Below are 25,582 nucleotides of genomic sequence, written 5' to 3'. Positions count from 1 at the left end.
ACTCACCCAGAACCTTCAGCCTGAAATGCCCTCCCCACCCCTCTTCTTTGACCATTCAGGTCTTGCTCTCGGTGAAGCCTCATCTAAAACCCCATTAAAAACTAATGACTCATTCCTGAGCTTGCATAATACATATTTATCTCATTGTGGTTGGTATTATTAGCTGCTTCTATGTCTGTGTCTACCACTAGTCTACAAAATTTAAGTGAGGGTCATGTCTTAGAAATTTTTTTCCATCCTCCTAGCCTTAATACACTGCTTACCACAAGCTAATACGTATTTATATACAAAAATAAATATTTTTTTATTAGAATAAAATAAAATAGCACCTGACACATAAACCAAAAACCCATTGCCTTCGAGTTGATTTTGACTCATAGTAGGCATTAAATAAATGTGAACTCTTTCTAGTGGTAATAACAGGAGCTCAATAAACATTCTAGGAAAAATGGCAAAACAAGCTGTGCTGATTTATTATTAGCTAGCGAAGTTCTTTCAGAATCAAGACTTGTTGAAAGGGAGAAAATGAAGAACAGAATTTCAAATTCTCATCAACTCTAGACTTTCTGGAGCCATAGAGGCTGAATGAACCCCCGAGAGCATTACCCTGAGATAATCTTTAAACCTTAAACCAAAAATATCCCCTGAAGTCTTCTGAAAATCAAGCAGTAGTTTAGCTTAACTAGTAAAGTATGTCTGCCTTGACCATTGTGCTCTTTCAAGATCTATCGATATGGGATCAGACTGAAAACAGCAATTCGAAAGATTAGATAGGAAATTTAGGGGGCAGTGAATTTATGTTTATAGGGGAGGAAAAACTCAGAAAGGTAGGGTGAGAATGGCTGCACAACTCGAAGAATGTCATCAATGTCACTGAATTGTACATGTAGAAACGGTTGAGTTGGTGTATGTTTTGCTGTGTATGTTCTCAACAACAACAAAATTTTTTTTAAAAAGGCTCATTGAAAAACATTAGTGGAGTAAGATTTTCAATTTCTTCTTTCAGAGGCAATAAAAGTTTAGGTTGTAGACCCTCAGAAAGGGCCTTAGGGCATTTTTCAAGACTCAGTTCACCTGTTATTTAATCTGGTCCCCCCACAGGCAGAATTAAATAGCGCCTTGTCTTACTGTAGACCTGTGTACCTAAAACGCTCCCTGCAGTTAGGCCCTTTCACCTCTGTGTTCTCATGATTACTTGGTATCCATCTCCACTGTGGTCCTTAACCTGCAGCTCTAGTCCACTGGACTGTGTACTCCTCCACAGAAGGGGCTGTGTTCACTTCATCCCTGAAATTTAGTACAGTTCTCGGGAGCCAGTAAGCACTCAATAAATGTTGGCTGAAGGAATGAACAAATAAATGAACTGGGATGAACTGTTAATGTGATCATCTCTCCAACCAAACATCAAGGATAGGGAATATGATTTATTCATTCTTGTGCCCCCAGGACCTAGCACATTATCTGACACCAAATATATGTTAATTAAATAGCTATTTATTAAATTGAAGACAAGAGATAAATGCTTAGTTTATTTCAAAAAATGCAAAGGAAGAAAAAGAAAACACATTTCTGGCATCATGTAGACTTGCAGCAAACATTTATGAATGGACTTATGAATTGGGGTGAAAAACACAGCAAGTTTTACCTTGATGATACAGAACAAGGGAGCTTGGAAACTGAGAAGTCAGGTGACCTTAGTCCTCTAGGGTTTTTAAAGCTAACTAGTCCTAGCGAATGAGAATCCGGCCGATCTGAAGTTCTCCAGGCTCTAAGTACCTGCACAGCATCAGGCCCAGGACAACACAGTCAGGGCAGGCTGTGGTCACATTTCTCAGCCTAAGAATGCACACCTGTCGGGGATATTCCTGCTGGGGCCACAGTGAAGAAAATAAAGGCCTTGGGTGAGAGAAGGAAGTAATAAGAGTGTCACCTGAGACACAAATACGGAAACTGAACACATCTGCTTCAAGAAAGGCACACCAACTCCCTTCCGAAGTACGTGAGTACAACGCGCCAACGTGGAAGGAATGGAAGGGTGGGATGCGGGTGGCTGGCTGGAGTCACATCCTGGGGAAGCTGGCCAGGTTGGCAATGCCACAGGCGCTGTTCTTATTCCGGGCCATGAGGATATAGCCTTTGTTTCCCCAGTATTCTCCCCAGCTGTAGGACCAATAGAGAAAAATACTTAGCACCCTCCGTGTATGTATTCATGAAAACACTTACTGAGTATTGTGCCAGGCACGGACAGTACACAAAAATGAGTACAACAATTTTTACCTTTAAAAAGTTTAAAGTTAAGAAATGGAGAGAAGGCATAATGCTCTAGGTCTCAAAGGTGGGACAGACTGCTCTGGTCAGGGGCATCAGAAAAGGCTTGATGCGATGGGGGGTATTTGAGCTGATCCCAAAGGCTGGATGGAATTTGGGCGGGTGGAAGTGGACACCAGTGGAGGGGCACGCAACGAACAAGAGAGGCAGGAAAGCAGGAGAGATGGAAGAGTGGGTGAGAGATGACTGGACAAAGGGAGCGAGGGTGACCACATCATCTTCCTGATTTCTTTCCGTGGGTTTTCTTTCCCCAACCAGTAAGCTCTCTGATCACCTAACACCTGTACTTAAGACGTGTGCCCTACCCCGGCCGCCCCTTCTCTGGGGGCCCCTAATGATCCTCATCCCGCCTGGGTTTGTCCCTTTTTCCTCCCAGTTCTCCTAGATACTGCCTCCACCCTTGGTACCCCATCAAGAGATGACAGAGTAGGTGTTTGGGGCTGGGTGTCAAGAAGGGAGGACACCAGGCAGATGCAACGGGAGAGGTGCTTCTCAGAAGGACTGCTGGGGCTCCCCGAGATGGGACTGTGATATAAAATGTGGCTTCACGTGTGAAGTGACTCCCAGCCTCACATTCTACCTCTTCAGCCTTCCAGGTGGCATTCATCATCCAGCCCCACTGCATTAATCTGCCAACTCCCCAGAGTCTAGTATTCTTGCTCTTTGCGGGGCACCAACGACAGAAAATGTCATCAGTGCTGCTGCCAGGCTGGGCTGACCGAAGTCACAAGGGGCTAAAAAGAGATGGGCAGCCAAGGTACCCTGGAGTTTTGTTTGTTTTCAATAATAGGGAAGGAAACATTAGTATTTTAGTTCACGTCTTGTTTCTAAAAAGTGTTTCTCTTCACAGATTTCACAATCTTTGGCAGGTTCTTGGACATGCCTATGTGCTCCTGGAAGGGACAAAAGCTGCACACGGGATATTAAACCTTTACATTGTTCTCCTACTGCTTACAGACCGATGACGCACGCTTCCCGAAGAAACTGATCACAGCAAAGAAAAAGGAACCCACCGCTGTCAAGTCAATTCCGACTCACAGCGACCCTAGAGGACAGGGTAGAACTGCCCCATAGGGTTTCCAAGGAGCAGCTACGGGATTTGAACTGCCGACCTTCGGGTTAGCAGCCGAGTTCTTAACCACTGCGCCACCAGGGCTCCTGTTGGTTCTTTGTGCGGATGTATGTTGTGTTAGTTCGGTCTGTGTTTCTTACTGGGCTGTGAGATCACTGAAGATAGACCTCCTGCTTATTCACTTGTGTAAGCGGCTAAGCGCCCCGCAAATACCCTGTGCAGGGGCAGCTGCCCACACATACTCTCAGTATTATTGTCTGCTGCCGGGCCATTAAATGCTAGACTCAGAATTAATGGCCTCTAACTGGCAGGGTGGAATGGAAAAGTTTGAGAACTTTCTCTCAGCTTGGGAGAGAGGAGAGGATACTGGGAAGTTGGAGGTGAGGGTGGAGTGGTTGGAGGTGACAGAGCGACAAAGGTAGTGTCCCCCCCTTACCTGTTTTTAACTATCCAGTGCTTGTTCCCCTTCTGGGTCCCGTACCCCACTGCCAGAACCGCGTGGTTCAGGTTATCGCTATTGCATCTTTCATCGTAATACACACCTAGGAAACAAATCGCTGAGGGGGGGCTCTCCGCAACCCAGGGGCTGCCCTGTGGGGTCTCCGCGTGTAGGACCGCCGTTGTAAACTCCTGCCCCAGTCAGACGGGCTTAAGACAGGGATACTGCAGACTGCGGTGGCTACAAGTGTCTCTCGGCAGACTCAGTCTGAACATGAAAACTAAGTACTGGAAATGCTCAGTACCCTTTGAGAAGCCGCCAAACCCTCGCCATAAAAGACAGTGGATTGTGCTCCATGAGAACAGCTCCTTACCTCTGCTGTAAAACTGGAAGGAGGTCAGGCTTGCATCAATGGCCACAGAGATGGGGCCCACTCGGGCCACTGCCCTCTTCAGCGCTTTCTCATCGCCCACAGGGATCTCTCTGTAGCCTCGGCATTTAGCCGCCTTGCCTGTCGGGCTGTACATACAATTTTCATCCTGGAAGAAACAAAGGGGAAACAACGGTATGAGGCAGCAGGCAATGAGGTGGTGAGTGGGAACTCTTCGGATGTTTTGACGATGTCAGTGAGGCAGGCCTTCTCGCTTGGAATTAATGGCAGCAGCAGATAAAAGTCTCTAGAGAGAGTCTGTTCCCTCCTCGCCATTTCAGAAAACTATAAAAAGGAATATGAAAAGTGGATCCCTACCTTCCACCATACACAAAAATCAATGCCAGGTGGTTTTAAGATATAAATGTGAAAGGAAAAACTGGGAAACGTTTTAAGAGAGAGAATATTTTTTTCGCCTCAGGATAGGGAAAGAGTTTTGAAATAAGATCTGAAAAAAAAAAGAAGACCCATAAGGCACAGATTATCTTCTGGCCATGCAGCACCTCCGAGGGTGGGGAGGCACCAGCTCTATGTGGGGATGAGGCCAAGGCCGAGGTTCAGCCGGACAGAGGACCTCGCCCCTCTGAACCTGTATCACCGGAGCTGGTTTGAGGCAACGAGTTTTGGCAGGACCCTCGTGCTCCCATCAGCCTGATGCCGTCGAGTCACTTCCGACTCGTAGCGACCCTGTAGGACAGACTAGACCTGCCCCATAGGGCTTCCTAGGCTGTAATCCTTACGGAAGCAGACTGCCACATCTTTCTCCTGCGGGGCAGCTAGTGGGTTTGAACTGCTGGCCTTTTGGTTAGCAGCCGAGTGCTTCACCACTGCACTACCAGGGCTCCCTGCTCCCATCAGAGAACAAATATAAAAGTACATGCTACGACACTAAAGCAGATTAGTCAAGAACGTAGCCGTTCAGCCTGTGACCTTCTGACGCCATTTTGCAGTCTCGATGGCACTGATGTACTTCACTGCAAACCGCAACCGAGGGATCTAACGCCAGCCTGGGTCAAGGGGGCGTGTTCTTGCTGGTAATTCATTTTCCTGCACACTGCCCCTTCAAGACCCGAAGGTTGTATCTACAACAAGAATTATCTAAATATTAACAGTAATGGCAGCATTTGACGTGATATTTGAAGAGCACAGTGGTCTTCTGCCTTGATAATTTCTCAAAATCCTGTTGTACTCTGCTACATGATCCAAACCCCTGATGCCTCCTGGGGGTAGCGACCGCACAGATCTACAAGGAAAACAGTATCTTGGGAACAGACTTAGAAGGGTGTCCTGCAAAGCCACTTTAAAGTCAGAATAACCTATACTATGGCTGGAACCAACTTAAAGTACTGTCCTTTTAAAATGTTCTTCTCTGGCTGCTACCTTATCAGATTTCTTGTTTTTTTAATTTTCTTTTTCTTTTTTTTTTTTAACCTCCCTTCATTCATTCACATGCTCATCTGAGAAGAGTTCTTTCAGTTTTCGACGGTAACTGCTTTTAGAAACTGTAACACAGATACAAGAGGACAATTGCCCAAGATGCAGAATGTAAAAAAGAGGAACATGTGTATTGTATGGTGAATTCTTCATTTTAACTTGATGATGAGACCCAAATCATTCCACATGGCTCTCTCATGCTGGAAAGATCATCTGAGGGCCTGGGAGTATGGAAATTGGAAGTCAAATGCCCCTTGTATTCCAAAACGGGGTTTTAAATATTTCGTAATTGTCATTTAAATTATTCAGAGTCTTGGAGCTGCGCCTCAACAGACTGATTAATACAGAGCTGAATACATGATGCACGCTGTCAAAGAATTAACCTACTGCTGTCAAGTCCATTCCGACTCACAGCCACCCTGCAGGACAGAACACAACGGCCCCATAGTGTTTCCAAGGCTGTAATCTTTACAGAAGCAGGCAGACTGCCACATCCTTCTCCCACTGAGCAGCTGGTGGGTTCGAACCACCGACCTTCTGGTTAGCGGCAGAGCACTTCACCACTGTGCCACCAGGGCTCCATGTCAATGAATGTGACCAACTATTAGCTCTGATGGTATTTAAGTTTCTTTAACATAGTTACACAAACTTTTACACTGGCTGCCTGGATTAATCAATATGGAATAAATTATAAACACAAATCTGTTTTTTATATATACTGTTGGGATTTGTCTTATTTTTTAAATATTAAATGACAAAAAAAAAGTTACACTATTTTGTCATGTTCAGGTTATCTCAGTGATTGGCCTGATGTATTCAGAATGAACAAGCTCATTGTCAGGGCAGATTTAATATGCTGCACCCAATACTAGTGGCCCCAGAATTCAAATATGGATTTGGGACACAGCAGTTCTGAAAATTTTGTATGGACTGAAGAAAGTTTTTTTCTAGGGACAACCTCTGTTTTCTTTGCCTTTTATACCTGACCACTAAAAAAACCATAAAAAGGGATAAAAATGGAGTGAAATTGACAAAATAAAGTACATCACGAGGATGTACTGAAGTGACTTTACTGTGTAGGCTGTTGAGTATCCACTGAAATGGATTTATTCAGTCATTTACATTAATGAGCATTTTATTGCAGCAGACATCATTTCTCACATAGTATTAGTATCCAAAATATTTTTAAATTCCCAAAAATAAGTAAGAAAAACAACCCAATTAAAAATGGGCAAAAGATATCAACAGTCAATTCACTGCAGAAGAAATGTAAATCGCTAGATAACCTACTGATGAAGGCGTGAGTCGATGGGATTTCGGACACACTGCAGGTGGGAACAGACATTGTTCCCAATACTTCAGTAAACAATCTGACATTATCTAGTAAAGCTGCAAATGCACATACACTAAGACCCAGACATTCTGTTCCAAGGTATGATATCCTAGTAAAGAAACTCTCGCAGATATGCAGAGGAGACATGTATAGGAATGTTACAGCAGATAAACAGACTTGGTAGATAAATCTTGGCTCTGATACTTGGTGGTATGGAGTTGAGTATGCTGTTATTACCTCCTTACGTATCAACTTCCTCATCTATAAAGGGAAGATAAATCTACCTTATCGGGTTGTTGTGAGAATTAAATGAGAAAATGCACCAAACACATGGCTTAACACGTAGGAGCCATCGTTTTTATTACTCAGATCTTATCAACTTGCTATCCCTGTTCCAAACACACCTGTTGCAAAGGCCCCACATTATATCACCTATCAGCCCCGTGTATAAAAAAATTCATCCGGTCTTCTGCTTTTTAGATACGAAAGATTTCATTCCTATTACTAAGGAAGTATCTTTTAGGAGGAAGTGAGTTGACTCTTCATCTCTAAAATTACAAGAAATATGAATCAACTTGTTTTTGTCTCATTTTACATGTTAGCATGTTAACTTGTTAATTTGCTTAAACATTCCCAAACCCACACTGAGATCATACAAAATAAAGCCACATGGCTCAATAGCATGATGGGTTGGGGGTTTGTAATAGGATAGAGGAGTTAAGGTACTAAAAAAAAACCCAAAACCAAACCCGTTGCTGTCATGTCTATTCCAACTCCTAGCGACCCCAAAAGACAGAGAAGAACCGCCCCATAGGGTTTCCAAGGAGTGGCTGGTGGATTTGAGCTGCCGACCTTTTGATTAGCAGCCAAGCTCTTTACCAAGGTAGCAGCAGAGGGAGAAAGAGATCTGCTCAGAGGTCCAGGGAATGACCTGTCTGTTGTTTCTTTTTCTCCAGGACCAGGGGGCAGATAGGAGCTGGTAGCCTAAGCTCTCGAAGTTCTCTCAGACTGTGGGAATCTTCTTGGACTTCTGTGGGAAATTAGTCCACCAAATTAGGAATAATAGAAGATAAGATTTCTGGAATTGTTTCCCGTACAAAACATCACATTGGGGAAGGAGGAGCCATTAGAGAACTAACTGTCTATCTGTGTGGGGTGGTCTCACCTGTCCCACGTACGGGTAGGCATCTTCAGAGTCGATGCCCCGGTTCTTCTGCACATACTGAAAGGCATTGGTCATATAGCCCCCTCTGCAGCCATCATTCTCAGACACACAATCCACCAGGTTCTGGGGACTCAGATTTAAGAGTTTTCCAGTCTTCTTCTTGAGCTGGCCTTCCAGGGCACCCACAGAGCTAAAAGCCCAACAGGAACCACACTGACCCTGAGAGGTATACAGATAAATTACTGGTCATTGCTGTTCACACTGTGTTCCTTCTACCTGCCTGATGAAACTCCATGCATCTTATAAATTCCAGCACAAATGTTACCTTTGTTGTGAAGTCCTCCTACTCCCCTTCACTTGACATCTGCTGCGTTGTTCTATTGCTATTGATAACTGTTGTTACTCTTGTTATTGTTAGCTGCAGTAAGGCATAGCAGAGCACATCACCTGCTCTGGAGTCAGTCTGCCTGGGTTCTAACCCTGGCTTTGCCATCTGCCTGCAAAGGTAGCCTTGGGAAAGTTATTTCTCTGTGCCTCAGCTTCCTTATATGTAAAATGTGGATGATAATCATAAAATACTTAATGGGGTTGTTATGAGGATTTAAAGATTTAATTCATATAAGCCAAAACCAAAACCATTGCCGTCGAGTTGATTCCAACTCATAGCGACCCTAAAGGATAGAGTAGAACTGCCCCATAGGGTTTCCAAGGAGCGGCTGGTGGATTCAAACTGCCCACCTTTTGGTTAGTGGCCAAACTATTAACCACTGCACCGCCACGGCTCCAATTCATGTGAAGGACTTACAAACTCCTGACACATAATAATCTCTAAAATGAAAAAGAATGAAGGTGAACCCCTACCTCACACCATATACAAAAATTAACTTGAAATGAATCAACAACCTAAATATAAGAGAAAAAACCATAAAACTTTTAGAAGAAAAACCCTGAACCCACTGCCATTGAGTCAAATTTCGACTCACAGTGACCCTATAGGACAGAGTAGAACTGCCCCATAGAGTTTCGAAGGCTGTAATCTTTATGGAAGCAGACTGCCACATCTTTCTTCAGCCGAGCATCTGGAGGGTTCAAACCGCTGACTTTTTGGTTAGCAGCCAAGTGCTTTAACCACTGCTCCACCAGGACTCCTTCTTAGAAGAAAACACAAGAGTAAATCTTCATGACCTTGGATTTGGCAATGGATTCTTAGATACAGCACCAAAAGCACAAGCAACAAAAGAAAAAATAGATAAACTGGACTTCATCAAAATTAAAAAGTTTTGTGCAACAAAGGACGTTATCAAGAAAGTAAAAAGACAACATACAGAATGGAAGAAAAATTCGCTAATTGTATATCTAATAAGGGTTTAATATCCAGAATATATAAAGAACTCCTACAACTCAAGGACAAAAAGACAAACAACCCAATTAAAAAACAGGCAAAAGATTTGAATAGATATTTCTCCAAAGATAATATACAAATGGCCAACGAGCACATGAAAGATGCTCAACATCATTCGTCATTAGAAAAAGGGAAATCAAAACCACAATGAGATACCACTTAACACCCACTAGTATGGCTATTACTAAAAAAAGTGCACAGAAGCACTATTCACAGTATCTGAAAGGTATAAACAACCCGAGTGTCCGTCAAGAGATGAATGGATAAACAAAATATGGTGTAGACATACAATGGAATATTAGTCACCCATAAAAAGGAATGAAGTACTGATACTTGCTAGAAAATGGATGAGCCTTGAAATCATTATGCTCAGATTTAAGAGTTTTCCAGTTGTACGTTAATATAAACAGAATTATTATATGACCCGGTAATTCCGCTCCCTAGGTATATACGCAAAAATTAGAAACCTAAGATTTGCCATTTTCACCATTTTTAAGTGTACATTTTGGTGGCATGTTATGCAATCACCATCATCTGTTAGACCACAATATTTTTTTAAAGTACTAGCTATTATTGTTAGTGTTTGTTTGGCCACCCTTTAGAGTTTTTTTTCCTGTTCTTTTAATTTTTTAAGATTAACATCAAGAGGATTTCTTGAGGACACAGGTCATGTTTTAGTCATCCTGAATATCTACTGCCTAACACTGTACCTGGTAGGTTCTGGGGGGAAAAGAATGTTTGTTGAATGAATGTTAAATCAAATGTTCACCTTGTTGCTACAATCCATTGTTAAGGTTCTAGGAAAACTGTCATTCTTATGCTGTAAGATTGTAAAAACATTTTTGGAAGGGATTCTTTGTGACCTAGCAATTCCAATTTAAGGATTTATTTTGCATGCATATTTGTACATGTGCACAAAAAATATATGCACAAGGGTACTTAGTGCAACATTATTTGTAATAACGAAAACCCAGAAACAACCTAAATGTCCAAAAACAGGTGATAACAGGTAAGTCTATAATATTCTCTCGGCATGGGGAGAATTACCTTAATTCCTTGCACCCTCTTCCTGGTGTCCTCTTACATCAAAAACAAAGAAGCAGAAAAAGGAAGAGGTCATGCCAGATTACATATCCACACTCAGAGAATGGAAGGTACCTGGTTTCTGACAGGTGTGACGTATCCCTTTTTTCGATAATCGATGGAGTCTGGGGCTCTACCCTCCCAGTCAGGGATATAGAGGGTGTCGTTATCCCGGGAATCCGAGGGAGGTACTCTCAGACCTGTCATCTTCTGAACCACCTCTTCACTGGTCTAGGACAAAGAAGAAAGAGGCCAAGTGTCAGCAGGAAACGAGAGCAAGCGGGGCAGGTGGGCTAGGAGTCCAGGCTCAACTCACCATGTCCCCCAAGTGGTTCATGGCCAGTTCATACGTGTGCACACCGAGAGAGGCCTCAAGGTTGTGGATGGAAATATACTTCAAGTTTTTTTCCCAAATTAAACGCCGAGAGATTTCATCCACCTAAACAAAAGCATCTTCAGTAGTGGCATAGACTGTGTTCTGTATGTAACACTGTGGAGGTTTCAGGGAAAGGGATGAAACAATAACAGAATCTACAATCGAGTTGGGGAACTGACCACAGAATTATTCAGAACATATAGAAAGAAATGCGTATTCACATATAAAATAAAGCACATAGGGGGCACAGTTATGAATACTTCCTAAACCAAAAAAACCAAACCCGTTGCCATCCAGTTGGTTCTGACTCACAGAGACCCTATAGGAGAGAGCAGAACTGCTCCATAGGGTTGGACACTTCCTAGACATGACCAAACACTTTGAGGGATTGGGTCACTGGGTTTGAGGGCTTAGGGCCATAGTTTCAGGGGAAACTCGGTTTGGCACAACATAGCTCATAATGTTCTACATCCTAGTTTGGGAGACTAATGTCTGGGGTCTTAAAAGCTTACGAACAGCCATCTAAGATACAACTATTGGTCTCTATGCGTCTGGAGTAAAAGAGAAAGAAGGAAACCAAAGGCTCAAAGACGAAGCTAGGCTACAGGACTAAGTCTACACGAACCATGGCCTCACCTACCTCGAGACCAGAAGAACTCGATGGTGCCTGGCTACCACCACCTACTGTTCGGACCAGGGACACGATAGAAGATCCCAGAAAGAATGGGAAAAAAATGTAGAACAAAACTCAAATTCCTAAAAAAGATCAAACTAACTGGACCAGTAGAGACTAGAAGAACCCGTGAGACTACTGCCCTGGATATCCTTTAAACTTGAAACTCAAACGACTCCCAAGCTCACCTATCAGCCAAAAGACACAGCGGCTCATAAAATAATGTTGAGTACCGTGTGTCTCTAAGCAGTCATCTAAATGAGAGAGACCTAAGAGTCAACATTTACCCCAGACCAACGATGAGAAGGTAAGGGGGGCAATCAAGCTGGATTAGTGGAAACAGAACCACCAGAATGGAAATAATGAGAACGCGGACACATTGTGAAAAGTGTAGCCAGTGTCACTGAAAAACATGTATAGAAACTGTTAAAGGGAACCTAATTTGCTATACAAATTTTCTCCAAAATTACAATGTTTTTTAAAGAAAAGGAACTAAAAAAAAGAAATACGTAAATAAATACAAACAACAGAACGCAAAGCTCTGGGGAGATGTGTAGAAAAATTGCTTACAGATTAATAGCAATATTCTGAAAAGGCTTCCCAAGAGAAATGAAAGACAGCAAATGTCTACACAGCAAAGGCAGGCTAGACTTGGTGCTGAGTGAAGGCACAGGGGCAGGCTGGGGTCAGAGTGGTTAAAGTATGCAGACTGAAGACGGGAGTCTGGAAGTGACTAAAGGATTAGAGAAGTCTCAGATCCAGCCCTTCCTCCTTGCCCCAGGTCCCCAGGCACCTTGCTATTATACTGCTTCCGGTAGGTCTTCTTCCACAGCTCCCACTGGGTGTCCAGGATCTCCTCAGGGTACACAGCAAAGCTCACCATGGGCAGCAGCAGAACCTTGAGCCCCCACATCCTGGGGGAAGGGGATAACAAGGGGAAGGGGTTCACAGCTTATCTTAGGATAAGGCAATAGCTGAAGCCACACTCCAAACCAGGGACTGTGAAGCTTTTGGGAGCCAGACTCCTTTGAGTAGTCAATAAAAACTTCCCTTTCATAAGAACACTGCACACACACACACACACACACACACACAAATAATCCATGGGGGTCCAGGAACCTGAAGAACCCCTTCCTCCCGACGAGGAAGGGAAAAACCAGACTTGATGAGGAAGGCAGACAGAACTGAAGATGATTTTCGTATCATCAAACAAAAGGGCCTGGGTTTGGATGCGGTACTGGCCCACGTGGTTCCAAGTGTTTTGACCTGGGGAGGGTCAACCAACACACACTTGCACAGACACCAGGAAGGGGGCAGACAGGGACGATGAGAATGGGCCTGGCACCAGTCTCCTCCAGTGTCCCCCGCAGGCTGGGAGGATATGCACGGGGAGGAGTGGAGCCGGCAAACGCACACAGACCTCCCGCTCAATTCTGCGTCCTGACCATTTCTTCAGGGCTCCGTTCTCTTCTGGCCTCAGGTCTGAATTCGTTAGGCTACTTCTCCAGGTCCTGCCAGGAGAGCTCCGGGAAAGGCTGGCAGTGTTTACCAGCCCCTGAGATGTTCAGTGTCTCCTGGCCCTGCTGCATTTCTTCCCCTTCTCTCTTACCCCGCTCTGTAGACAGGAAGTTGCCCTAATCTCAACCAGCTGCTGTGGACAGGCAAGTTTTTCCTTTCTTCCAACAACAAAAACTGTGGTTGCCTCACGGGACAAAAATCCTCAGAACGAAGGTTTGTCAGAAAAATTTAAGATTAAAAAGCAGTATTTTATGATCGCTTAAATTAACAGCTCCTCGGTTTATTCTTGCTTCACTCATTTCTTGCTTAATTACATAGTCTCCACTGTATGAAGAATTTACAATCTGTAGCAAGTCTTACAGCTGGAATAATTTCTGAATTCACAGTCTGTTTGTGAGCAATCTTTGCAAACTCAGTCCAGCAGGGCATTTGACAGCTGGGTTGCCAGGGGCTCTGAGATGTCAGAGTAGGAAGCACTGAGCCACCATCGTCCTGCACCCCTCCTCCCCACTAGTGAGCTACCCCCTTTTGCTCCCTTCTGGCCAAAGCAGAGAAGTATAAACAAAGGCCACTTCTGAGGGATGGGTGAAGGATTTCCTGTATCTCTTGCTTTAACTAACAACCATGCATGCATACATGTAAATCATAGAATACTGAACATTTTCAGGCGGATTTAGCCAAAAAATAGCCTAAGAAGGGCACTGTTTTCACCCAGAGTGCAGAAAAAGTCCATTTTGGTCCCCAAGTCACTACGTCCCGAATACTCAGAATAGAAAGGTAGCAAGAACGAGAAGCCAAAAGATTTGGGAAATTGAAAACATTACCTGCTGCTGGGTATCTGTTCTCTGGGCTGGTTTCGGCAGGGACGTGGGGACAATGTGTGCGGGTGACTAGGGGGGCTAGATATATTCCATCAGGATTGCGGAAGTCAGCTCCAGTAGTCAGCTGCCCACCGGGAAATTTGGATAAGGGGAGGGAGGCGGGGATAGAAACGCTGGGAGAAGAGGGATTAGCAGAGGGAAGGAGGGAGTGGATTTGCGTAGGGGTGGAGATCTGCTAGGTCTTTAGTTCCACGTGATTGTCCTTATGGAGCTGTGGACCTCAATACAGAGTACTCAGATGGGGCTTACCTTCCCCTTGGTGGGTCCACAGAGGACACAGCGCTGGCCTTTCCCTCCTTTTCTCTTTAATATCATTTTGTTATCATTGCCCACCTCCCAACCCTGAAACCTCATTTTTGGGAATTGTGTCTAATCCTCCTCTCAAGGATGAAGAAATAACAAGGCTGGGAAGGAGGAATGTAAGGGACCCACAGGCTCCAAAATCATCTGTATTTTGTTATCGGCTACAAGTTGTCATTGCTCCCAGGCCGGGGAACAGCCGGATAGTTCTGCTGAGGAAGGACACGCCCTGTCAGAGAGTCTGGATGAAATCAGTTGTTACAGTAACCAAAAACAGCACTCCTGGCTTATGGCAGCACTGACCCGATACTGGGAACACTGACGGGTTCCCACGTGACTCTTTGTGGTCACCACTCTGATGCCAGGCTGCCTAAGGAACACCGTCCGTCTCAGTTATGAAAATCCCTGATCCAGGTCCAGTCACACGAGCTTCTCCAAACGCTTCCTGGACATCCAGGCATGTGACAAATCATAAGAGTCTAGCTCAGTCCCCAAACCACACCCTAAATCCCGCTTTCTTCCATAAACAGATATGGAGGAGGGGAAAAGACGGTCCTGGGAATAGAAAGGATAATACACTGGGTTCTAGATTCTGTTTCTAGCTCAGCTGCATAGACCCTCAGGAATACAGCCTTATGCCTATGGTTTTTAAGATCTGCAAATGAACCACGTGGTCCTAGAGGGAAACGAGGTCCAGACTTGAACAGCTTCGTTTCCCCATCCCTAACTCCTTTTAATCCAGAAGAGGAGGACATCCCAGGGGAAGGCATCCAGATGTGCACTCATGGTCACAAGCCTCAACTCTCTCCCCCATCTGAGGGCTTGAGCAACTCCCCCTCACCCCCGTTTCAGTCAGAATGTCGCTTCTGATTTTACTCAGATGTATCATGATCAGGAGGACAGCTGAGGGGGAGGAGTGCTGAGTGATCAGAGCCCTGTGATTTCTGATTCCTGAAATTATACAGTCACACTGTGCTTTTTTTTGTATCCTTGGGGCTCGAGCTATGGATTTGTCTAGATGTGCGCCTCTGTTCTTTCGAACTGGAAAGGAATGACAAGCCGCAATCAAGATCACACAACACAAGACATTTTACAAAAGGAAAAAATATTTTGTTTTACAATCTTTGCTACATGTCATTATTTTTGCCACTGTAAGGCTCAGCACAGATGCCAGCAGTACAGAAATGGCCAACAAGAAAACAACAATCAAAAATAAAACCCTGAAGGAAAAGAAAAAACAAAACCCCCAGAGCATCTTCTCCCTCCCCTTCCCTTCCCCCAAAGCCCTGTAATAGCTGTACAATATTATAGTCTTGATCACATTTAAAAACAGTCAATTATTAAAAAACAAGGATTCCACTGGAAACTCAACTTTTTGGTTTCTTAAACTGTGGTATAAATATATATGTATACTGCATGTGTGCACACAGAATAAAAAAATAAACTGTCCCCTTTTCAACTCCACTACCTGGCACCAGACTGGAGACAAAGGGAGGGAAGCTCGGAAATGACATCCCTCAGCCTCTCCAAGGCCACCTGTGCTCCTCAGTCCCCTATGGCTACACTTAATATGTCTTCTCCTTATTCATTCAGTCTTGCACTTAGATACTGGCCTGAGCCAATTAAAAAACAAAAAAAAAAAAGGCTGTTACACATGATTGTTACCTGAGGAAGGTAAAGGGTGAGAGCAGAGACCTGTGTCTGCATTTATATGGCTATCGTTAATTGCTACGTGCCCCCGTGGGGATGGGGTACAGGCCCCATCCATTACATGGAATTACCACACTTACACTCTGAAGCAACATCCAATCTCAAGACTGGAGGGAAGTGGAAAGAGCCACAGGCCCCGGAGAGACCTAACTCTCCATTTCCTGCCAGACTGAACACTGAGGATAGGATGAAAGCAGCTACTTTGCAAGAGGGCTTGGTATTTGGTTTATACGCCAACAGTGAGATTTTCACTGATTGCTAATTCAAGAAGTTGAGTTTCCGTGCAGAAATAACCTCTACAGAACACACATCATCTGTGATTCTGACAGAAAATGCAGCATTGTCTTCATGGCCAAGTCTGGGGTTTCTGAAAGTGTTTATCTCGCCAGCCCACTTCTGTAATGTCTGCAGATCTTCCACATAAGGTGAGAGCACCAAAAGCAGGAATGACCCTGCTTTACCACTAAATGTTTGATGAGAGACCAACTATATCAACAGAAGACTTTATCTATTTGCTCACAGTTGCATATTATCTGGGCATAGATGTTAAGTGCAGCAAAGACATTTATTAAAATGCTCTTTGGCTGCAATACGAAGTGGAAACACCCGGAAGATTTAATTCCTTAGGACTCTTTGAAAAACACACAGAAAGACAAACTCTGGGACGAATTTTGCATAACTCCCTAACAGGGAGACAAGGAAGATACACCCACCCACGCACGCTCACACACACGCTCGCTCTCTCCCTCCCTCCCTCCCGAGTTTCTTCCCAGAGACCCGCTCACAGGCAGCAGAAGAGCCCATGCTCACTTCCTGAACCCCACATACACCTACCACGTTTCACGGGCCTCAGATCCCAGGACATTTCTCCTCTCCTCCGCCCTATTCAGAGCTTCTCCCCCAAAACACGCCGCAGTATTCAAGGCAAAGAGCGGGTGTCAGCGTCCTCTAACCTGCCCCTCGGCCCCAGCACAAACCATCTCTGCACCAGTTCTGGCCAAGAGACACGAGAGGAGAGGCACTCTTCACCGCATCTAGCCCCAGGTTTTCAAAGGGCCCCACAGCCTTGGAGATTCACTCGATCCACTGCATCTATCCATGTTATCTCGGAGGCAGCAGGGTGGGGGAAAGGCCAGCGGGGAAAGGGGGTACACAGCAGGGGTGAGGGAAGGGAAGGGAGAGGAACTTTTATTCTGTTTACAGAAAGACTTGCTTTTTAAAACAAATGGTGATTTTTCTCCCCCACCCCCTTATCCTCACCCCAACAGTTCTATTCTGAAAAGGAGGGAAACATAGTTAAATCGGGAAATTCTTCGTTGTTGTAGCTGTTGCTCTGGTCCCCCAGCATGGACAGCATCTCCTAATGAGACAAAACAGTAAATGTGGTCACACGCCTTGACCCTTCCGTTTACGCCCTTCCTTCAGCACTGCCCACACCCGCCACAGACCCCAGGGAGCCCCAGTGTGCTGAGCGCTTCCTCCCCGCAGCTCTAACTCCTTTAGATCCCAGCCTTTTCTGAGTCCTTCTCTGTCTTCCTCCTGGAGTTCCTCATGTCCCCTCTTTTTCAGTCCTCAGTATTGTGACAGGGAAAAAGAAACCTGCTTGTCACATTTCATACAACCTCCCACAGACACACAGGAGTATCTTCTATCCTATTTGTTCTCCACTGCGGTGGATTAATTACTTTTGTGTGTTGCCTTTCTAGCCACGGTCTTGTAACTCCCACCCAGGTGACTGTGTGAGAGCGTAACTGTGGCCCACCAAGGGGATTGGTCAGCTTTGCCTTAAAAGAGAGGCAATTCCAGAGCGGAGAGGAGGAGCCCACCACCACCAAAGAAGGAGAGACCCACAGTAGAGACTCGAAGGAGAAAGAGCAGTGGGCTTCCCGGCCCACGGGGCAAGAAAGCTGAGTGCCTTTGGGCAAAGACTGAGGGACAGGGAGAAGTCTATGTCTGAGTCACGAATCTGGGACTTAGCCAGCCTCTACAACCACGTGAGTCATTTCCTTTAAAATGGTCCTTGAGTTCTGTGAGACGTTGCAAGAAATTAGGGAACCCAAAGACGGTGGAGAGTACTGAGGCGGGAGGGAGTAGCTGATGTTAGAGAAATGGAGGGGCACAGCAGCTTGGAAAGTTAGACGTTTGGGGCATCTTTAACCTTTGCCTCATAGGAACGAGCTCGTGCTGATCCTTATAAAAGAAACTATTCATTTAGCCACCAACACCAGTTTTGCCTTCGCTCAATCAATCCTTTACATTAGTTTCCTTTGCCTGCCTAGTATTACTCTATTTACTCTTGCAGGCCCCTCAGGACTTTTAAATCTACCTTTACAGCTGTAATCAGTATGTTCTATTTTAAGCATTTTTTTTTTTTATAAACCAAAACCAAACCCACTGCCACTGAGTTGGTTCCAACTCACAGCGACCCTACAGGACAGAGGAAAACGGCCCCACAGGGTTTCCAAGGAGCGGCTGGTGGATTCGAACTGCCACCCTTTTGGTTAGCGGCTGGGCTCTTAATCCCTGCACCACCAGGGCTCCTTTGTTTTTCTGTGTAAGTTCTGCCTATTTGTATCCAGAGCTGCTCTAATGTGGGATGTGGCTCTCCTTGAATGGGCTAAAATACCTTTCTCTGGCATCTTCGCAAGGTGCTTGATTCAAATCACTAGCTTTGTCTGTCTGGTTAAAGGCTGTGCATCACACGAAGTTCGTAATTTTTCCAATCAGTGACATTTATTTCTACACGTCTTTCCTCTGTCTTCCTGTACATGCTCTCAACCAAACACCTCAATCCATGCTGCTTCCTTCCGTGTCCCTCCTCCTGGCCCCTCCTCTCCCAGCTCCTGATTCTCTGAAGTTCTTTTCTCCACCTCACCTGGAAGACCTCCGGCTGGCCGGCTTGCTGGGCCGTTGGCTGCTGAACGTGGTGCTCGCCAGAACTCGACCGCTGATGGGGCTGCTGGCCTTGCCACTGCGACCAGACACCCACACCCTCTGCTGTCCGTGTCTGGAACTGTCCCGCAGTCTGTCCAGTCTCAGGAGCTGGAAATACAGCAAGGAAGAAGGAACAATTTCAGTCTACTAACTCAACTGGAGATGAGAAACTAGTACAAGACTACACGCGAGCCACTAATTTTACCCAGATTTACCTTCTACCCTTCTCTCTGCCAATTACACCTATTCATTTCAAAACCCAGCCCCAAATAAATTTTTCTTCTCTATGCAGCCTTTCCAAAGAGCCCAATGCTCATTTAGTCTGCATCGTATTAAATTTATCATAACTTACATGCTTCTGGATATACGTGCTGAAGTGTTTCTCCTGTGGGCAGGTTTTAAACTCCAAATCGACTGCCACCTTCCAGAGAATTCACTTGCATTTCCCCATAAATAGGTCAGTGCACCCAGGACACGGACAAACGATTTTAACTACCAAACCCTTTTTCCTCAGTGGTGTGATCTTCTGTTACCCTCCTCCTGATCTGAACTCACCAAAGCTGGAGCCATGGTTCGTGAGGCTGGGGTAGGCAGCACCAGGTGACGTGGTCGGAGCACCAGGGAGGGACATGGGGCTGAAGGAGGATGGAGCCTGAAAGTTGCCCACAGCAAACTGGGGAGAGCGAGTCTTGGCTGTAGCCTGGGAAGCCACCTGCTAAAGGAGGGATGGGAACGGGGAGCAACAAACGGAGCATGAACATTACTGCACACACCACTCCCAGCAGAGTCAGCCTCTGTCAATCAGTGTGTTCCTGGGAACCAAGCGCACGGCTTATCTCCTATTGTGCATTTCCTCTGATTGAAATGCCCTATCTCCCTGACACTCTTTTTAGGCAGCTGTGATAAAGTACAAGAAGCAAAGAACTATGGGATTAATCAAATCACACTTTTAGGGTTATGAGAATTAAATGATTTAAATGAAAGCATTTTATAAACTGTAGTTATATAAAAACTAGCAGCATTAATAACGGAATATTACATGCAGAAAAAAATTCTGCAGTACTTTATTTAGTCTGTACGGCATTAATTTGTGCCTAATGGCATCTTTTTTAAAAATATTTTTGTCTCACCATAATAGCAAGAAATATTTGGAAAGTGAAGGAAAGTCTTTTAAAAATAAGAATCATTCATAATTTCACCAGCAGAGCACCTATGGTTAACGTTTTCAGAGAACTGCTTCCAGTTCTTATTTTCCTATACGTTTTTTACACAAAGGATATCATACCGCATAGAACAATTCTGGGGCCTGCTTTTGGTTTTGGCTTTTTAATCTGAAGTATCACTTGTACAATATAAATATATATTCATATATGAAGGACTACTTGCTTTAGGCTTAATATATATCACATACTGTATTTTTATGCACATAGCACATGCCTTCTACGCTTGTTTGCCAACCGCTCCCTCCCCCGAGGTATTTTCCTAAGAACATCATGCTGATTTTATTAACAGCAAAATGTAAAACAAAAAACTGGCACAGCAGCACTTACGAAAATACCACGACGAAAATACCACGATGGGGGAAGGGCACGCTGGCAAACAAACGTAGAAGGCGCATGTTATTTGCATGAAAATACAATGTAAGACTCTCTCAATACTGTTCTTCAGTAGATGGACATTACTATACGTAAGTAAGTATTTAATTGTCTCCTCTGTTCCTGTATCCACAAAGTGGCAACTTTTCAGAAATTACTTTTTAAGAGGTAAAGACTGAAAAATCAAACTTGTTCACAATGTTCTGTGTGAGCAATTCTGATCTAAAGCGGACATGTGAAAAACATGACTTCAATGACATTTCTGGAATATCTACGGTTTTTACTATCAATCTGCTCTAACAAAGATGAAAACTGGAGGGTAGGGAAGAGCAGGTTGGAGGGAAGGTCATCTACGGCTGACAAGAATAATCTTACACACGCTAAAAAACCAAACAAGATACAGGGACAGCCCAACGAGAAGCTTTACCTGGGCAGAGAAGCCTGGGCGGGTGCTGGGGGTCCAAGGTGGGGTTGCTCCCTGGGTGGGGTTGGAGTGGCGGGAAATCTGGGCCAACATTTGCCCTGCAGAAGCGGATGACTGGACAATGGTTACAGAAGGGGCCAAACCACTATTCCTAGGAGTGAACAAATAGTGAAGTAAAAGGGTTAAAATGTTTGATTTATCACAGAAGCTAGTGATCTAAGGACAACCCAGAGCTATCCCTATATCCCCTTGACTCCCCTGGAGTTAAGAAAAGCCTGATAACCCAACTTGGAAAAAACGAGAAAGACTGACGATCCCACACGGACCAGAACAATACAGAGTCGGAACCTAGAACGTGACAGAAGGACAGGTGCGAAGAAAGAGAAGGAAGAGAAGCAGCTGTCTCACCCTAGGCCCTGCACGTGCCTCTGCTTCATCGGAAGGAATCAGAGAAAGCTAAGGAAGAATACACCTTGGGCTCAGCCCCCCTCAGGGCCGTGGAAAGCAGCACACACATATGGGGCTCACCTGAAGTTCTCTGCCGGCCGGGGGGTAGAAGGGAATGTGTTGCCCTGGGAGAATAGCTGTTGGGTGGCGGGGACAGTGCTGGAGGAGATGCCTTTACTCTGATCTGTGGACCAAAAGGAGTGGGGGTGGGGAGGGCCGGTCAGGGGGCTGTAGTTATTAGCTCCAGCAAGTTCCTATTTATTTGTGAGGTATTATGATTAAGTGGAAATATGTTGGAAAACTACTGGCTGGCCAGCAGCAGATCCATCAATAAGTGATCTAAGTGAGAACTGAGGGACTGAGGAGCAGGTACCTGCACTGATGTTGGAGTAGATCTCTGAGAACCGTGGGTCTCTATCCTGGGCAAACAGACCATCTGACTTCTCAAGGGGCTTGCTGTGTTCTGGCCCAGGGGCTGTTACCGGCTGAACAGAGACCTGGGGAATACCATGATAAAAATAACCAGGAAGGACTTAACAGGATAATCCCAAACCCTAAAATTCACCTGGATTCAAAAACTCTTAATGGGCACCGCGGGATAGTTTGTAAGGAAATGCTCACTGACCTCTTCAGGAAAGAAAGCAAACACACCTGGGGATGATTGTAGCCAGCCAGTCCATCTCTTCCTGGGACCACTTCCAGTTCTGTTTGTTGCTGCTGCCTGTATGTCAAAGGCCAGAAAGGAGAGAAATGGGCAAAAAGAAGCCTTTATAAAAGCATCTGGGGAAACTTTAAAAAACCAACCAAACACACACGGGACTGCAGACGGCCATCCCCTGGGCTAGTGACTGCCTAAGACATGATTCTTCCACTATTTCTCACCTGGGTGCCAGCTGCCCTGAGCCCATCTCCAGCGATAAATTAGCTGTGGGACCGAGCTGTGGCCTCTGGATTGTGCCGGAAAGTGCAGACCGTGGTTCCTGGCTAGAGTTTCTGGGAAAAGAGAGGGTAGACAGAATAAAAAAAAAAGAGAATTTGACCCTGTCTGTACATAAAGCTCTATAAAGCTCCATCTGCAAGCAGGGTGATCACTAATAAACCCCCTTTTAAAGACCAGTCCTACAGGGGACCCATAACCTCAGTTTCAGCAAATAATTCATATTGGGGACAAAATGGTACAAACAGAAACTATGCCCTATGGCCCAAGGGTTCATCCTGTTTGTGTTCTAGCTGGTTCTATGCATTTAATACATAGCTGGTGTGTGTGTGTGTGTGTGTGCGTGCATGTGTGCGTGTGTGTGTGTGTCTGCATGCACACATGCTCCGAAGAGGAGTAGGGAAAAGGGAGAAAAATAGAGATACAGAACAGGGACTGGACAGGAAACATGTGGGGGATAAATCTTTCAATAGTTGATGTAACTTTGCAAACACGAGTTAAGTGAGAACACACAGAGGCTTAGAACACCGGCCAGCACACAATAATTAACCACAGAAAGATTTTCCAGATTTTAAGCCACTGAAAGCAGTAACTATGTTTGCTGCATAAATACAATTCTAGGTGTCTATGACATGTGATTTTGTAAGCTGTGAGTATATAACAATTATATGTAAACGTGATTAACACGGTTTAATCTCAGACTACTTTTGCTCTCTATTTCCTCTGGTAATGAAATATTTTTTGTTGCTGTTGGGTACCATCGGGTTTTTAACTCATAGTGACCCATGTGACAAAGCAGAACCTCACAAGGTTTCCTTGGCTATAATCTTTACAGAAGCAGATTGCCAGGCCTTTCTCCCCTGGAGTGGCCGGGTGGGTCCCACCTGACAACCTTTCAGTTAGCAGCTGAGCACGTCACCGTTTGTACCACAAGAACTTCTTGGTGATGAAATATTTTCTGTGAATATTTTTGTAGATTTACCACATTAAAACTATAAGCTAACCGAAGGTAGAAGCTCTACGTATCTTTTAACGCATTACCAAATACCTAGACAAAGGCACCTTCTGGGCTCCAAGGATACCTCCTGACTTAATGAGTATTCTCCTCCAACAGGTGAAAAGACCAGGACCCATGGGTTGCTTCCATTTCCTTTCTTTATAATCCACATTTCAAATTCAACTGGCTATTATGATAAAGCCTCAAAATGTAGTTTTCTTGGGACTGGGGATCTGGGCTCCATGATCTCCTAGTAGTGCTGCAGAGGCCCTACTACCTAATCTATCTGAGACTCAGTTTTCTTATCCTTAAAATACAATCAATTCTTATCCCGGTTTTCCATTTCCTCGTTTGAATGCAAGGGTGTATCAATCCATTTGGGGGCTACCTAACTCAAAACCTGGGCAGGTATGAGGCGAGGTACACTCCTGAGAATTCTGTCAAAATTCCTTGGCTTATCAGAGGTCTGCCTGCCTAAACCCAAGTGAAAACATAAGCACCAGGATCCCATTCTTAATATTTGGTTGAGCAGAAACTACATTTCAACAGGTGCCTCCTCTAACATTAATGAGTTTTAAGTTTCCTATCTGATATTGACTTTTAAGATGGCCAATTATCTCTAGGAATCAAAGAGGCAGTGAGAAGACTTGGGAAGAGACGAAGATCGCTGAGGCCTGCTCACTCCTCATGCCAACCTGTGGTCTCTGCTGCAGCAGCATCTGGAGAAAGGCAGGGGACAAAGGCCATCTGGAATTTCTTCCACCTCTGTCTCTACTATCTGCCCCCTGTCTCCTGTTGTAAGAGGGATTGTTGGTGTTAGGTGCCGTCTAGTCGGTTCCAACTCACAGCGACCCTGTGTACAACAGAACGAAACACTACCTGGTCCTGCTCCAACCTCACAATTATTGTTATGCTTGAGCCCACTGCTGCAGCCACTGTGTCAGTCCATCTCATGGAGGGTCTTCCTCTTTTTCACTGACCCGCTACTTTACCAAATACGATGTCCTTCTCCAGGGACTGATCCCTCCTGATAACATGTCCAAAGTACTTGAGATGAAGTCTCACCATCCTTGCTTCTAAGGCGCATTCTGGCTGTACTTCTTCCAAGACAGATTTGTTTGTTCTTCTGGTAGTCCATGGTATATTCAATACTCTTCACCAATATCCTAATTCAAAGATGTCAATTCTTCTTTGGTCTTCCTTATTCACTGTCCAGCTTTCACATGCGTATGAGGTGACTGAAGATACCATGACTTGGGTCAGGCATACCTTAGTCCCCAAAGTGACATCTTTGCTTTTTAACACTTTAAAGAGGTCTTTTGCAGCAGATTTTCCCAGTGCAATACATTGATTTCTTGACTGCTGCTTCCATGGGCATTGACTGTGGATCCAAGTAAAATGAAATCCTTGACAACTTCAATCTTTTCTCTGTTTATCATGATTTTGCTTACTGGTCCCATTGTGAGGATTTGTTTTCTTTATAATGAGATGTAATCCATACTGAAGACTGTGGTCTTTGATCTTCATCAGTAAAGTGCTTCAAGTCCTCTTCACTTTCAGCAACCAAGGTTGTGTCATCTGCATGTCACGGTTGCTAATGAGTATTCCTCCAATCCTGATGCCGCATTCTTCTGCACACAGTCCAGCTTCTTGCATTATTTGCTCAGCATACAGACTGAATAAGTATGGTGGAAGGATACAACCCAGGGATAGAGTCACTTCTACTCCCTGAATTGCAAAATTCAACTGGGTTCTGAGGTAAATATTGCTAACTCTGTTAACGGAAGGGGCCTACGGTCTAAGGACTTGACTTCTTTTTATTTTGGAGGGACTAAATCTTCAATACGGTGAATGCTTCCTCTTGGCTAAAGAAAAGGGTTCTGCAAAACAGCATTTACCCCTTTAAGGCACAATACGCTGTTATTTTGATTGCTCTAGCTGAAGACCAATAGTGGTTCCAACAAACTAGGGAGATCGTACCTCTGATGTAAACCTACAGAAGGCAGGCAGCCATTAAAAGGTCAGTCAGAGTGGGGAGAGACGTGCACCCCCATTTCATAAAGGCACCAAAACAAAGAAAAACCTGTTGCCCTCGAGTTGATTC

The 25,582-nt window shown here is 44.7% G+C and overlaps 2 protein-coding genes across 3 annotated transcripts in view; both read right to left on the bottom strand.

The window, feature by feature from the left end:
- Positions 1-1,472: 1,472 nt before the first annotated feature.
- Positions 1,473-13,345, bottom strand: CTSK (cathepsin K). Of its 2 annotated transcripts, none has more exons than XM_023724611.1 (8): positions 13,181-13,345; positions 12,529-12,649; positions 11,003-11,125; positions 10,762-10,917; positions 8,202-8,420; positions 4,213-4,378; positions 3,837-3,942; positions 1,473-2,160 (listed from the first exon to the last, which is right to left on the bottom strand). In XM_023724611.1, exons 2-8 carry the CDS (start codon positions 12,646-12,648, stop codon positions 2,061-2,063), a joined length of 990 nt encoding a protein of 329 aa, XP_023580379.1. In that variant the 5' UTR covers position 12,649; positions 13,181-13,345; the 3' UTR covers positions 1,473-2,060. The 2 variants fall into 2 exon arrangements, with proteins under 2 accessions (XP_023580379.1, XP_023580377.1); XM_023724609.1 differs by having other exon boundaries at positions 13,156-13,344.
- A 581-nt stretch (positions 13,346-13,926) lies between these two features.
- ARNT (aryl hydrocarbon receptor nuclear translocator) overlaps positions 13,927-25,582 on the bottom strand; it is a 77,158-nt gene continuing 65,502 nt past the window's right edge. Inside the window, exons 15-22 of the mRNA XM_023724606.1 lie at positions 22,427-22,537; positions 22,196-22,265; positions 21,918-22,041; positions 21,626-21,728; positions 21,101-21,248; positions 19,634-19,793; positions 19,020-19,186; positions 13,927-17,504 (exon numbers count right to left, since the gene is read on the bottom strand). Of these exons, the coding sequence (XP_023580374.1) occupies positions 17,415-17,504; positions 19,020-19,186; positions 19,634-19,793; positions 21,101-21,248; positions 21,626-21,728; positions 21,918-22,041; positions 22,196-22,265; positions 22,427-22,537 (973 nt within the window). The 3' untranslated portion in view covers positions 13,927-17,414. The remainder of the gene's footprint in view (positions 17,505-19,019; positions 19,187-19,633; positions 19,794-21,100; positions 21,249-21,625; positions 21,729-21,917; positions 22,042-22,195; positions 22,266-22,426; positions 22,538-25,582) is intronic.

The sequence above is a fragment of the Trichechus manatus genome, unplaced genomic scaffold (genome assembly GCF_000243295.1).
Source record: "Trichechus manatus latirostris isolate Lorelei unplaced genomic scaffold, TriManLat1.0 scaffold00250, whole genome shotgun sequence".
NCBI lineage: Eukaryota > Metazoa > Chordata > Mammalia > Sirenia > Trichechidae > Trichechus > Trichechus manatus.
Note: the sequence above shows the minus strand (reverse complement) of the source record. Positions and strands in the feature narration are given on the sequence as shown.